General features: G+C 36.4%; 1 protein-coding gene across 2 annotated transcripts in view; it reads left to right on the top strand.

Annotated features, from left to right (window-relative positions):
• RAD18 (RAD18 E3 ubiquitin protein ligase) overlaps positions 1 to 13,607 on the top strand; it is a 102,331-nt gene that overhangs the window by 36,265 nt on the left and 52,459 nt on the right. For both annotated transcript variants that reach the window (XM_055414376.2, XM_055414375.2), the window contains exons 8-9: positions 4,535 to 4,611; positions 5,913 to 5,973. In XM_055414376.2, coding sequence (XP_055270351.2) covers positions 4,535 to 4,611; positions 5,913 to 5,973 — 138 coding nt within the window. The remainder of the gene's footprint in view (positions 1 to 4,534; positions 4,612 to 5,912; positions 5,974 to 13,607) is intronic.

Here is a 13,607-nt window from a genome sequence, read left to right as displayed (position 1 = left end):
TGGACCCCAGATCCTCCTGTTCCACTATCTTAACCTTGATCCATCCCGGTTTTATTGTCATAGATTTTTCTTCTTTGTTATAAATCTCATTTTACTTTACCATTTTTGCTTTAAACTGTCAATTTTCCTTTAAAGAGATTTTAAAAATTGAGAAGGAAAGTCTTTATATGCCTACACTGTCACTGTTTGTGTTATTCTTCATTTCTTTGCTTAGAACCAGGTTTCTATCTTATGTCATTTTCTTTTGGCCTGAAAATCTTCATTTAATCTTTCTTGTAATGCACACATGTTGTTGAGACAAGTTCCTTCAGCTTTTGTCTGAAAGTCTTAATTTAGCATTAAAAAAAAACAACTTTATTTTGAAATAATTTTTAATTTATGGGAAATTTGAAACATTATCATAAAGAATACATAGATACCTTGCACACAGATTCACCTGTTAGCATTTTCTCCCATTTGCTTTATGTATTGATGTATATGTGTTTGAGTATATGCTTCTTTATTTACACATATTTTTCTCTTAAACTGAGAATAGGGCGTATAATTTTGTCTGCTAAACGCTTCATTGTGTATTTCCTAGAAAAAGAGATGTTCTCTTTTATTGCTGCAGTACAAGTATCAACTTTCATCTCTATTCTAGTTTCAGCAGTTGACCCAATAATGGCCTTTATAGATTGTTTCCCCCCTCCAGTACATGATCCAGTTTTGAATCACAATATTAAATTTAGTTGTAATATCCTTTCAATCTCTTTCATTCTGGAACAGTTCCTAAGCCTTGCTTGGTCTTTTATGACATTGGCATTTTAAAAGAATACAGTCTTTGTTATTGTTGGGTTTTTTCCCAAATAGAATGTTTCTCATTTTGGCTTTGCCCTGTGTTTCATTATAATTACATTCAGGTTGGCATTTGTGGCCAGAATACTATATAAGTGATGTTTTGTCCTTCTCAGAACATCTCATCTAGAGGTATTTGACATCTTTGTGCCCTTCATTTGTGATGGCACTTTTGATCACCTCATCAGTGTCTTCATTGTGTAGTTTCCTCCTTAATCCTAGTAAGAAATCTGAACAAAGACACTTTCCTCTAAACAGACCATTATCTTTTATAGCAGTTAAGAGTCAGTTCAGTTCAGTTCAGTCTCTCAGTCGTGTCCAACTCTTTGCGACCCCTTGGACTATATATAGCGTGCCAGGCTTCCCTGTCCATCACCAACTCCTGGAGCTTGTCCATATCGAGTTGGTGATGCCATCCAACCATCTCATCCTCTGTTGTCCCCTTCTCCTCTCGCCTTCAGTCTTTCCCAGCATCAGGGTCTTTTCCAGTGAGTCAGTTCTTCTCATCAAGTGGCCAAAGTATTGGAGTTAAAAATAAGAAAAATATATTTCCTATTTATCTTCATTTTTACCATTTTTAGCACTTTGTTTCTTCTTATAGAGATGAATTTCTGGTTTTACATTTCTTCTGCTTGAAGAACGTCCTTTAACACTTAATATGGTACTGGTCTGCTAATAATATATTCTCTCAGTTTTTGTTTGTCTCAGTTTTTATTTCTCTTTTACTTCTAAAAAATATTTACATTGGCATAGAATTCTGGATCAGTGGGTTTTTACCCACTCCCAGCACTTCAAATTTTTCATTCCATTTTCTGCTGGCTTGAAGTTTTTGATGAGAAACACGATGTAATACTTGGCCTTTTTTTGTATAGTAAATCCCTTTTTCTGATTGGCTGGAAGATTTTCTCTGTCTATATTGTTGTGTTTTTGTTTTGTTATTTGTTGTTGTTATTTATTTTGCTTGATATGCTTTGAGCTTGTTGTATTTGTGGTTTGATATCTTCATTATATTTAGCAGATTCTGGCCATTAGGTCTTCAAATATTTCTTCTCCCCTTTTTATTATGGGATTTCTATTACATGTTTATTAGACCATTTGATATTGTCCCTCAGCTTTTAGATACTCTACTCCTGTTTTTGTGTGTGTGTTTCCCTCTCCCCCTTTTTTCTGTTTCAGTTTGGGTAATACCATCAATCTCATTTTCAAGTTCACCAGTTCTTCCCTTAGCTGGGTCAAGTTATCTCTGTTTTTTTTTATTTCTAATGTTTCTATTTTATTCTTGATGGTATCTCTCTCCTGAAATGACCCATCTGTTAATGCGTGTTGTTCATCTTTTCCACTAGATATTTTAGCATATTATCATAGTTATTTTAAATTTCATGGCTGGTAGTTCTAAAATCTGGGTGAGTTTGATTTTGTTGTTGTTATTTGCTTGCTTGTTCGTATATCTTTGTAAGTTTTGGTTAAAAGCAGACAATATTTGAGATGCTGAATACTGAAGTCAGTAGTGTGAATGACTGAAGAAGGGGCTTGTCTCCTCTTCTGCTGGGACTTTACCATGTGTGGTTGGTTGCTTTGGGTTTTTTTGTTGCTGTAGTTATCTGTAGTCGACCACCAGTTTCATATCCCCTGTGCTTGGGTTGGTGCCTGAGTTACCAGAAGTTTGTTTTTAAAATGTTCCGGCCTCATTCACACTTAGGTTTTCCCTGTGAACCCGAACCTGAAAAAGTCTCTTTCCATGCTCGCTTCTCTCCCAGTGGCTGATTACAGCTACTTGTCACATGGAGGTCCTGGCTTCAGGGAAGGGAGCATGAGGTTGTTCTCTGTTGTTCTAGCTTAGCCTCTGTCTTAGGCAGGCCCTTGATCCTGGGTCTTGGGTGGGGCTCTCAGTGACCCTGTGCCTCCCCAAGTGGCAAGGGTCCTCTAGTGATCAGGGCCCGGGGTTTCCTGACCTCTCTGCCAGAGTAGAGGATTTTGTTTGTTTCCTGTCTCCATTTACCTGTGCTCTGGGGTCTTCAGTTTTGCTGACCTTCCCTCGGTGGCTTAACAGTTTTATTTCCTAAGGGTTAGAGGAATGGGGCTTCATGTCCTTCCTGCAATGGAGACTGTTCTTTCCCAGGCCTGGATGTGGAGGGATACTTTTTCTGATTCTCAGCCTTCCTTCAGTATTTCTTGAGAATACCCAGTAAAGTCTGTAGAAAATAACCTTGAATTTGGTGTGAGCCCCACATCTAAGCTTCCCAGGATTTTTATACAGTTATGGTGGTTCACCCTTGGCCTTTTACAATCCATCAGAAAGGTTATCTGAAATCTTCTTACCCAGCAGTAGGATGATCCATATTTTAATTATGTGAGCCAATACTCATGACCCTCTCCTCGAAGACATCTGATTTTTCCTTAGATTTCAGGCTAGTTGGTTTCTCTGTGAACTTAACTCTGATGGATTCAAGAAGAGTTACAGTTTTATAAGTTATTCAGGCTTTTCTTGTTACTAGGTTGTGAGTGACACTATATCCAGGTCTTTATATCATAAACAGAATCAGAAGTCCCCCTGAAAGATTGAAGCTCCTGAGTTGCATCTAGTCCTAATAGTTTCCTTAATATGTTAGAAGAGAGTAATATGCCAGAAGTTCTCTATCTTGAGTGATACTTGGGTGAGTGGATTGGGCAGAATGCAAGTGGTCTGTTTGCTTTTCTGTTATACCATGATTCAGTAAATTTATGTTACCTGTTCAGCTCATAGAGATTGTTTACATTGTTTCTACTGGTTTTAATGATATTAGGGAGGCAAGGGGTACCTCTCAGTCCTTGAAAAATAGACTTTGAATTGAGGTAATTGAATTCTTAAGTGATCCTCTCAAGGACTGTGGGTTTTGTAAGAAACTTTTTAATAGGGATTTTGTATAAATTTATATAGAATTTAAATTCTTATGGTGAAGAATATGATGGTTTCCCCTGTTTACCAGTTATCTAGCCTAAACAGTGTCAGCCATGCCTAATGATGTGTTGTCTGTCATTTACACTCCTTTCTAGATATAGTATCCTTTTATGTATAGATGTGTATGTGTCAGGGCCTGTGGTTTTTTCCCCTACACTGTATGTATGTTAGTCTTAATGTGGTGGCCTAGTAGGCAAAAAGATAGCATTGATAAATTTCATTGTATTTGCAGTCAAAGGTATATGAGATGGAGCATATTCCAGATCTCTTTGATGTATATGATTGGTAACTACACCTACTGACAAAAATTCTGAAGTCTGGGTCATTTCCCCCGCTGCTATTTATAGACCTTTGACTTTCTTTGAAAAGTAGCTTCTTATAACATTTTGTACATTGGCATTAAAGTGGATATCCCCTAAGAATAGAATTCACACTAACAGATTAATTTTCATCTTCCATTGGAACTTCTGTTTATAGCCATTTACTCAAAGGAAAGAGCAAAATGACTTTGCTGTCTCTTCTGGTTATTTTTTAAACTGTAATTGCATGTGTAAAAGTTAAATGTTTTAACTCTGTGTTCTTATTTTTTCTTTTTCTTTTTCTTTTGAAATAACTTTAGACTGATAGAAAAAAATTTATAAAGACCAAACAGGGAGTTCACGTATACCCATCATCTAGCTTCAGTGTTAATAGTTCATATAACTAGAGTACATTGAGCAATGTCATGTAATTAATGTTGGTTATATGTCCTTGTTTTAACAGCTGCTGAAATAGTTCAAGAAATTGAAAATATGGAGAAGACTCGGATGCGTTTTGAAGCTAGTAAACTCAATGAAAGTGTATGTTGATGGTCTCTTTAAGTATCTTGGTAGAAATGAAGGAAAGAAAAGTTGAATACCCTACAAATTAAAGCAAACTGGTATTGAATCTGTTCAGTGGGAAATGTACTAGAATACTTTTCCATTTAATGTATTATGATTTACTTGCAGCTCATTTTTAGTACAAAATTCTATTGTATTTAGCAGTCGTCTGGCACAAAATCAATCCAAAATAGAGTTTATTAGTGAATTATAGTTTTTTGGGAAAGTCATGTGCCTGTACATCACGTAACCTTGGTATTGACCCTTTCTCTGGCAGTTGCATTTAATAAGCTGTTTACCACTTAACCTGTGTGACCCTTAGGATCTTCATCTGTAAGACTCTGGTTGAACTGTATGATCTCTGAGGTCCCCTTTTAGTGCTGGCATTCTGCAATTCAGAATTGGTTGATATTATATATTATATTGGTTGATAAGTTAAGTAATTGTAAGAGTTGACAAGGATTGAGCATCTGTTGAGCTTGTTGAGGGAATCAGAGACCTAAATTCCTTCACTATTGCCTTCCTCTAGCTTGATGGTCCAAAACTTGAGGAAAGGGTATCAAAGAAGAAAATAGTCATTGTCTCCTTTGACACTGGAGGAAGTGTTTTGAGCTTTCCCATGTAGACATTTTCTAGGCCATCGGTAGCGTGTTTGTAAGGAAAGCAACAACTTTAGGCAAGTAAGTTTATAATCAGATAGGAAAAAAATGAGATTTTTGTTGGTTTTGTTATTACCCATGTGCTGACTCTAAGATGGAGGCTATAATTAATTGTGTCAGTACGTTTCTGATCTTTGAAGTTTAATATTTTAAAAAGTGAACTAGAAATTTAACATATGAAGTCTTGTATTGCATTTTCTCTACATATTACCTGTGTGGTAGACTTTGGAGTTAGATTGGGAAAAGATAGAAGACAAACAGGGAGATCTGCCTTATTAATGACCTACTAAATGTCTCTTCGGTCTTGTGTAACCTGTTGTACTAATGAATGTGAAAAATTAAATATTGAACATAGGAAATTTAATTGATTTTTGTGTTAACACTTTATATATTCTAGTACAATCATTGTTGCATTTTCTACTGATGTGAGTAAAACATATATTAATTACAATATTAAAAGAAGTAAATAGGAGTTAATCTTCTTGGTCTATATAAAACAGGGATGAGATATTATTTTCCTCAATTTTAAACATCCACATTAGAGACTTTTAAGTTTATTGTACTAATTTCTTTTTTTGTCATTTTTAAAAATTTTTAATTAAGAATATTTCATTTTTTTAGATAATGGTTTTTACAAAGGACAAAACAGAAAAGGAAATAGATGAAATTCACAGTAAATATCGTAAGTTATGCTATACTTTCTTTATTTGCAAGACTTGGCTTGCAGTTTTTCATCTTAAGTAGTTTTTTAAAAATATGTTTTGTATATTAATGTTCAGTGCAAACTTTCCTGTTAATATTACTTAAGAGACTGAATTTTGGTTGACTGTTTACTCAGTGACTTTTTTTTTTTGCAAGTATGTGCCTGCTCTTTTCTTTTTTTGATGAGTTACAAGTTTTCTTCTGTTTTTTTAATTTATATTTTTATTGAAGGATAATTGCTTTACAAAATTTTGTTGTTTTCTGTCAAACCTCAACATGAAACAGCCATAGGTATACATATATCCCCTCCCTTTTGAACCTCCCTCCCGTCTCCCTCCCCATCCCACCCTTCTAGATTGGTACAGTGCCCCTTTGTGAGTTTCCTGAGCCATACAGCAAATTCCTTTTGGCTATCTGTTTTACATATGGTAATGTAAGTTTCCATGTTACTCTCTCCATACATCTCATCCTCTCCTCCCCTCTCCCCATGTCCATAAGTCTATTCTCTATGACTGTTTCTCCACTGCTGCCCTATAAATAAATTCTTCAGAACCATTTTTCTAGATTCCATATATGTACATTGGAATATGATATTTATTTTTCTCTTTCTGACTCACCTCACTCTGTATCATAGGTTCTAGGTTCATCCACCTCATCAGAACTGACTCAAATGTGTTCCTTTTTATGGCTTAGTAATATTCCATTGTGTATATGTACCACAACTTCTTTATCCATTCATCTGTCGATGGGCATCTAGGTTGCTTCCATGTTCTAGCTATTGTAAATAGTGCTGCAATGAACAATGGGATACATGTGTCTTTTTCAACCCTGGTTTCCTCAGGGCGTATGCTTAGGAGTGGGATTGCTGGGTCATACAGTGGTTTTATTCCTAGTTTTTTAAGGAATCTCTGTACCATCTTCCATAGTGGCTGTATCAGTTTACATTCCCACCAACAGTGCAAGAGCATTCCCTTGTCTCCACACACTCTGCAGCATTTATTGCTTGCAGACTTTTTGATGATGGCCATTCTGATTGGTGTGAGGTGATATCTCATTGTGGTTTTGATTTGGATTTCTATAATAATGAGCAGTGTTGAGCATCTTTTCAAGTGTTTGTTAGCCATCTGTATGTCTTCTTTGGAGAGATGTCTGTTTATGTCTTTTTCCCACTTTTTGATTGGGTGGGTTGTTTTCCTGGTATTGAGTTGTATGAACTGCTTGTATATTTTGGAAATTAATCCTTTGTCCGTTTTTCATTTGCCATTATTTTCTCCCATTCTGAGATTTATCTTTTCACCTTGCTTATAGTTTCCTTTGCTGTGCGAAAGCTTTTAAGTTTAATCAGGTCCCACTTGTTTACTTTTGTTTTTATTTCCATTAATCTAGGAGGTGGGTCATAGAGGATCTTGCTTTGATTTATGTTGTCGAGTGTTCTTCCTATGTTTTCCTCTAAGAGTTTTATAGTTTCTGGTCTTACATTTAGGTCTTTAATCCATTTTGAGTTTATCTTTGTGTATGGTGTTAGAAAGTGTTCTAATTTCATTCCTTTACATGTAGCTGTCTAGTTTTCCCAGCACCATTTATTGAAGAGGCTGTCTTTGCCCCACTGTATATTCTTGCTTCCTTTGTCAAAAATAGGGTATTCATAGATGCATGGGTTTATTTCTGGGTTTACTATCTTGTTCCATTGGTCTATATTTCTGTTCTTGTGCCAGTACCATACTGTCTTGATGACTGTAGCTTTGTAGTGTAATCTGAAGTCAGGAAGGTTGATTCCTCCATCTCCGTTCTTCTTTCTCAAGACTGCTTTGGCTATTCTGGGTCTATTGTGTTTCCATATGAATTGTGAAATTCTTTGTTCTAGTTCTGTAAAAAATGCCATTTTTAATTTGATAGGGATATCACATTGAATCTGTAGATTGGGTTTGATAGTATAGTCATTTTCACAACATTGATTCCTCCTACCCAGGAACATGGAATATTGCTCCATCTGTTTATGTCCTCTTTGATTTCTTTCATTAGTGTCTTATAATTTTCTGTACAGTTCTTTTGTCTCCTTAAGTGAGTTTATTCTTAGATATTTAATTCTTTTTATTGCAGTGGTGAATGGGGTTGATTCCTTAATTTCTCATCGTTAGTTCATAGAAATGCAAGTGATTTCTGTGTATTGCTTTTGTATCCTGCAACTTTGCTAAATTCGCTGATTAGCTCTATTAATTTCTGATACTATCTTTAGGGTTTTCTATGTCCAGTATCATGTCATCTGTAAAACGTGAGAGCTTTACTCCTTCTTTTCCTATCTGGATTCCTTTTATTTCTTTTTCTTCTCTGATTGCTGTAGCTCGGACTTCCAGAACTATGTTGAATAATAGTGGTGAAAGTGGACACCCTTGTCTTGTTCCTGATCTTAGGGGGAATGCTTTCAGTTTCTCACCATTGAGAATAATGTTTGCTGTAGGCTTATTATATATGGCCTTTACTATGTTAAGGTAGGTTCCTTCTATGCCCATGTTTTGAAGAGTTTTAATCATAAATGGGCGCTGAATTTTGTCAAATGTGCCTTTTGTTTGATTTGTGACTCACATTTACTTTGAGCTCATCACTAAGCATTTTGCAAATATTAATTAGTTGCTGTCAAAGCATCTCTGTGAGAAGAAAATGGGATTCAAATGGAAACATTCCTGACTTACCATCCTGTCCTCAGGCCACTCAGTGACAGTGTTTCTGTAAAGAATTTCAGTACTCTGTAGCTTGCAAATTTGTGCCGAAAATAGTTTTCATTTTACTCATTATTACCAGCTTCCCAACTTTATCACTTCATTTTCCTTAATGATGTTTGTATGTATCTTTCCCAGTGTGAGCACATTACTGTTTTGTCACTTAGGTAGCTGTTTATTCTTTGGTTGTTTGGTTGGTTTCCAATTTAAATTTACATTTAAATTGCCCGGTCAGTGGTGGAGAGTTAATATTTGCTGATTGAGTATCCCACAAATGGTATGTCTTAGTTGTGCTAAGAGAACTGTTTTCTTTTTTCACTTTTTAAGCTTTGAAGGGGCAGATCCAACTGTGATCTGTGGGGAGGAAGGATGAAGTGCACAGGTACCAGATGTGAGCACATTACTGTTTGTCAATTAGGTAGCTGTACCTGTGTACACGAGTACAATAGTCGTGGTGGCTCGAGCCTTCCCAGAGTCGGGGAAGGAGTCTGGAGGAGTCACAGACTGGAGGTTGAGCCCCAGGAATCACAGCTCTGGTGCTCTAATGATAAATAGGTGTAATCAGTCTTCTTTGATAAGCCTTTGGGAAGCAAAGTAATTTTTCTTGATACTGGAGCTCGATAATATCAGATGATCACTGAAGCAGCAAAACTAAAGCCTGTAATAATAAGGGCATCAGAAAATTTGTACAATACAAAAATAAATCACTAAAGGATGGCATCTAACAATTTATGCTACACTAAAGAAAATGTGGGTCAGATACAGACAAGAAAATATACAAATATCTATTGCCCACCATTTCAATATCTTTTAAAAGTTTAATTTTACTAAATAGTCATGTTAAGTTAATTCACTTAGCTATAAAATAAACTTCAGTATATACTTTAAAAAAAAACAAAAACCAACCTTTGGGGGCACTTCCTAAAGGTCAAGTGCTTATTATCATTATAGTTTTAGTCACAGTTTCATTTAGTATCAGGATCTAAATATGCCATTGATAGCTGTTCTTTTTTTAAAATATTTTTGTTAATGTTTTAATACACTCTTTTTAAGATCACATTTCTGTAAGGCTTATTTAAAAAAATCTGCCTCGTCCACCACCAACCTGTCTCCATTTCCATTTCCTTGAATTAACAACTGTCAAACTTTTGGGCTTTTGTTTTAATAATTACCTTCATTTTTATAAAAGATTATCCTTTCTACTATTTCTTGGAGAGTTTTTCAGTTTTCCATGTTAACAATTGATTGAAGTCCTAATTTGAAAAATGAAAATTTAGCTCCATTTTACATCGTGATTCTTCACCTTCCTCTCAATCTCTGAATATTGTCCTAATTTTTTTATAAGGTTGGTATTAGTTAGAGACATTGTATACAGTTTGAACCAGGCAGCATACATACTGTGGTTATGAAAGGTAGCAGAATATGCCACTTCCCAAGAATTTGTCACCGTGACGTATTTCTTTGAGGAGAAGGCATTTGTGAAGCAGCAGAAAGAAAACCTCTCTGCCTCCCCTCCATTTGGCTCAGATGGTAAAAAGTCCACCTGCAGTTCAAGAGACCTGAGTTCAATCTGAGGGTTGGGAAGATTGCCTAGAGCAGAGCATGGCAACCCACTCCAGTATTCTTGCCTGGAGAATCCCCATAGATGGAGGAGCCTGGGGGGACTACAATCCATGGGGTTGCACAGAGTTGGACACAACTAAAGTGACTAAGCACAACACAGCACGAAGGTGTCTGTCCCTCCTCCCCTCTCTATCCCTAGAAGTAAGTTAGTTTCCTGTTGATAGAGAAGGCTTGGACTTAAATCAGCATAACAGATTTCACTCTTGGTAACTGTGGTTTTCCTGGCCATCTCCCCATAACTGGCCTCCCTCACACCTTCTTTTTTTTTTTTCAAATCTAGCTGAAGATGATATTTAAGCCAGTGTTGTAAATCACTTCTGAGTGGCTTAAGAGTTTTTCTCTGGGTGTCTTCCATAAACACATGAGGTATACATGTTAATAAGCATCTGTTTTGTTTTTCTTATATAAATTTGTCTTTTGTTGTAACGCCCCAGCTAAGAACTGAGAGCATTATATTTTTTCCGTTTTTACATTTGTAATTCCTTTCAGGAAAGCATTCTGTTTTTCCTGTAATTAATCATTTCCTGTGCTTAGTTTTCTATTTATCTGGTATTAATTTATCTCTAAACTTTCCATCAGAAATGTGAATCACTTTACAGTGAACCTCATAGATAGTTTATCAACTCACTTTTCTCTCAGGAGCCTCTTGCATGAAGCAGCCCCAGCTCTTTTCCAGTCCACTGTGGCTGCTCTCTCTGGGCCTCTTTCATGACTGCCTTGGAGCTCCCTGTCACCAGTCTTCTGGGTATCCTAGCCTCCCTCCTATGGCAGCTGATTTATTTCAGGATCCAAATCCACCTCTTCTTTTTTCTTGTTTTGGTGGGATACATTTTCCAGGAAACTCCCTGGGAAAGTGGGTATTGCATCTGTACATAATTGGAAATATTACTTTTATTCTTGATTTATTGTTTGGCTTAGATAAGTTGCCCACATAGCTATTAGTGAAAAGCAGGACTGGAAATTAAACCCACACTCACCAGATACTCAACTTGAAGCCCTTTGCCTGTGCTGTGCTTTGTATCTGAGTAAATAATTTGTGTGTTGGGAACTTCTTTGGTGATGGACAGGGAAGCCTGGCGTGCTGTGATTCATGGGGTCGCAAAGAGTCGGACATGACTGAGCGACTGAACTGAAGCTTTAGTTTCAGGTTATAGTGCTTTTAAAAAGCTTAATTTTATGAATGAGTAACTTTGGTGGTTTTGTGATGGTATATCTTATTTTCTTTAGCACTCTCTGGGATAGATTTGTATTCATAATTTCCTCTTTTAGAAGAGGAGAGAAATAGTGAAATCATTTTGCACCTTAGTTGCAGATCTATAGAAAATATATTTGATATGGGGTTGAATGAAATGAGTTTATTGAGTTACTTATGAATTTCAGATTGCAAATGCTTTTGATAAGTCTTCTTAGTTAAGACTAAATTGCTTCTTACTTAAGACTGAATTGCTAAGAGGTGGAATCTTAGCCTGACAGAGAATTACTCTAATTGCCTAACTGCCATGACAGACATATTTTAGGAATCTTCATGGTCTTTACCTTGGTAATAGATAGTTTTATACTTTGCCAAGTAAAGAAAAACTAATCTCTAATGAACACTCTGGGATTATCTCCTGAAACTTTTCCTGAGAGTACCAGCTTAATCTTGTTAAGTAGGCAAGACATGTTAGCTTTATTTGTTCCTTTATTTTTTTATTAGGTTGTTCATTAATTGACTAAATGTTTATTGAGCATCTGCCATGTGCCAGCTGCTGTTCTATATACTGAGTATAGAGTAGTGACAAGACCTCTTGTCATAGAGATAAGACCTCTTGTCATATTCTAATAGTAGACAGATTAAAAACAATAAATCAGCGAATAACACAATTTTAGATGGCAGATGCTATAAAGAAAATAAAACAGTAATTTGATAGGAATTATGAGGCCATTAGATAATATCATCAGGAAAAGGCTTTCCTTAAAGAGTTGACGTTTGATGCGTATATGTGTGCACGCTTAGTCATGTCTGTCTCTGCACCCCTTGGACTGTAGCCCACCGAGCTCCTCTGTCCACCGAGTTTCCAGACAAGAATACTGGAATGGATTGCCTTTTCCTACTCTAGGAGATCTTCCCAACCCAGGGATCCAACCCACGTCTCCTGCATTGGCAAGCGATAAAAAAATAAAATGGAGTAATTTGATAGAAATTATGGAGACATTAGGATAATGTCATCAGAAGGCTTTTCTTAAGGAGTTGACCTTTGAAACAAGGTAACAATTAAAATTAAAAGATGAATTGTTACCTTAAAATAAAAGTAATGCTTCACATTACTTTGGAGGAATAGTATTCCAGGCAGAGAGGATATCAGTCAGAGGCCCTGAAATAGACACAGTGCAGGTGAGTGTGAAGAGTGTAGGGAGTGAAGGGGAGGGAAAGAGTGGTGTATAGGGAGGTGGGGCCAGACCCCATAAGACCTTTTAGGAGTGTATTTTGGGTTTTATTCTTACTGCAGTGGGAAGTCATTGGAGAGTTTAGAAAGACAAATAATATGATTTTATCTACATATAAAAAGACGATGTGTGGTGAACAGAGAATAAATTGTAAGGTGGCAAGAAATGTTAAGAAAACCAATCTGATGGCTCTTCACTCAAGTAATATTTATTGGTTACCAGTTACAGTATCCCAGACAATATTCTAGATATTGGGAATATAACATTCAAAAAGCAGATGATGTTTCAGCTCAAGCGGAGCTTACATTATATTGGTAATAGTTAACAGGTGAGTAAGATGTCTCAGATTCGTGTTATGTGCTGTGAAGTGACTTCAGGTAGAGGTAGACAGTGATGGAGCTGCTGGTCCAGGAAGATTCCTGTAAGTAGGTGAGAGACCTGTAGGAAGTGAGGCTGCTTTAGTAAATTAGGCCAGAGATGTGGCATTTCTAGAGTGGTCGTAGAACTAAAATTGACAATTCAAGGTAAACTTTTGAACTAGAGCCAGTAGTACTTGCTGATGAATTTAACATACCCCTATGACTAAACGAGAAATCAGGAATTACTCCTACATTTTTGGTTCAAGCAGCTGGAGAAATGATGCCATTTACTGAGATGGAGACCAGGGCAAGGATTGTGGATAGGGAAAAGGGATCAGAATTCCTATTTTGCTGTGTTAAATTTGGGTTTCTAGTGGATATTCAAGTGGAAAAAAGAGTTAAGTATGAATGGGTGAATCTACCTAACAAAAAGAAGAGTGATTTTAAATTGCATACTTAAATTACCTGCGAGGAGAGTGCTGTGGGAA

Source organism: Moschus berezovskii, chromosome 24, assembly GCF_049115385.1.
Source record: "Moschus berezovskii isolate FMDL1 chromosome 24, NW_MosBer_1.0, whole genome shotgun sequence".
Taxonomy (NCBI): Eukaryota; Metazoa; Chordata; class Mammalia; order Artiodactyla; family Moschidae; genus Moschus; species Moschus berezovskii.
Note: the sequence above shows the minus strand (reverse complement) of the source record. Positions and strands in the feature narration are given on the sequence as shown.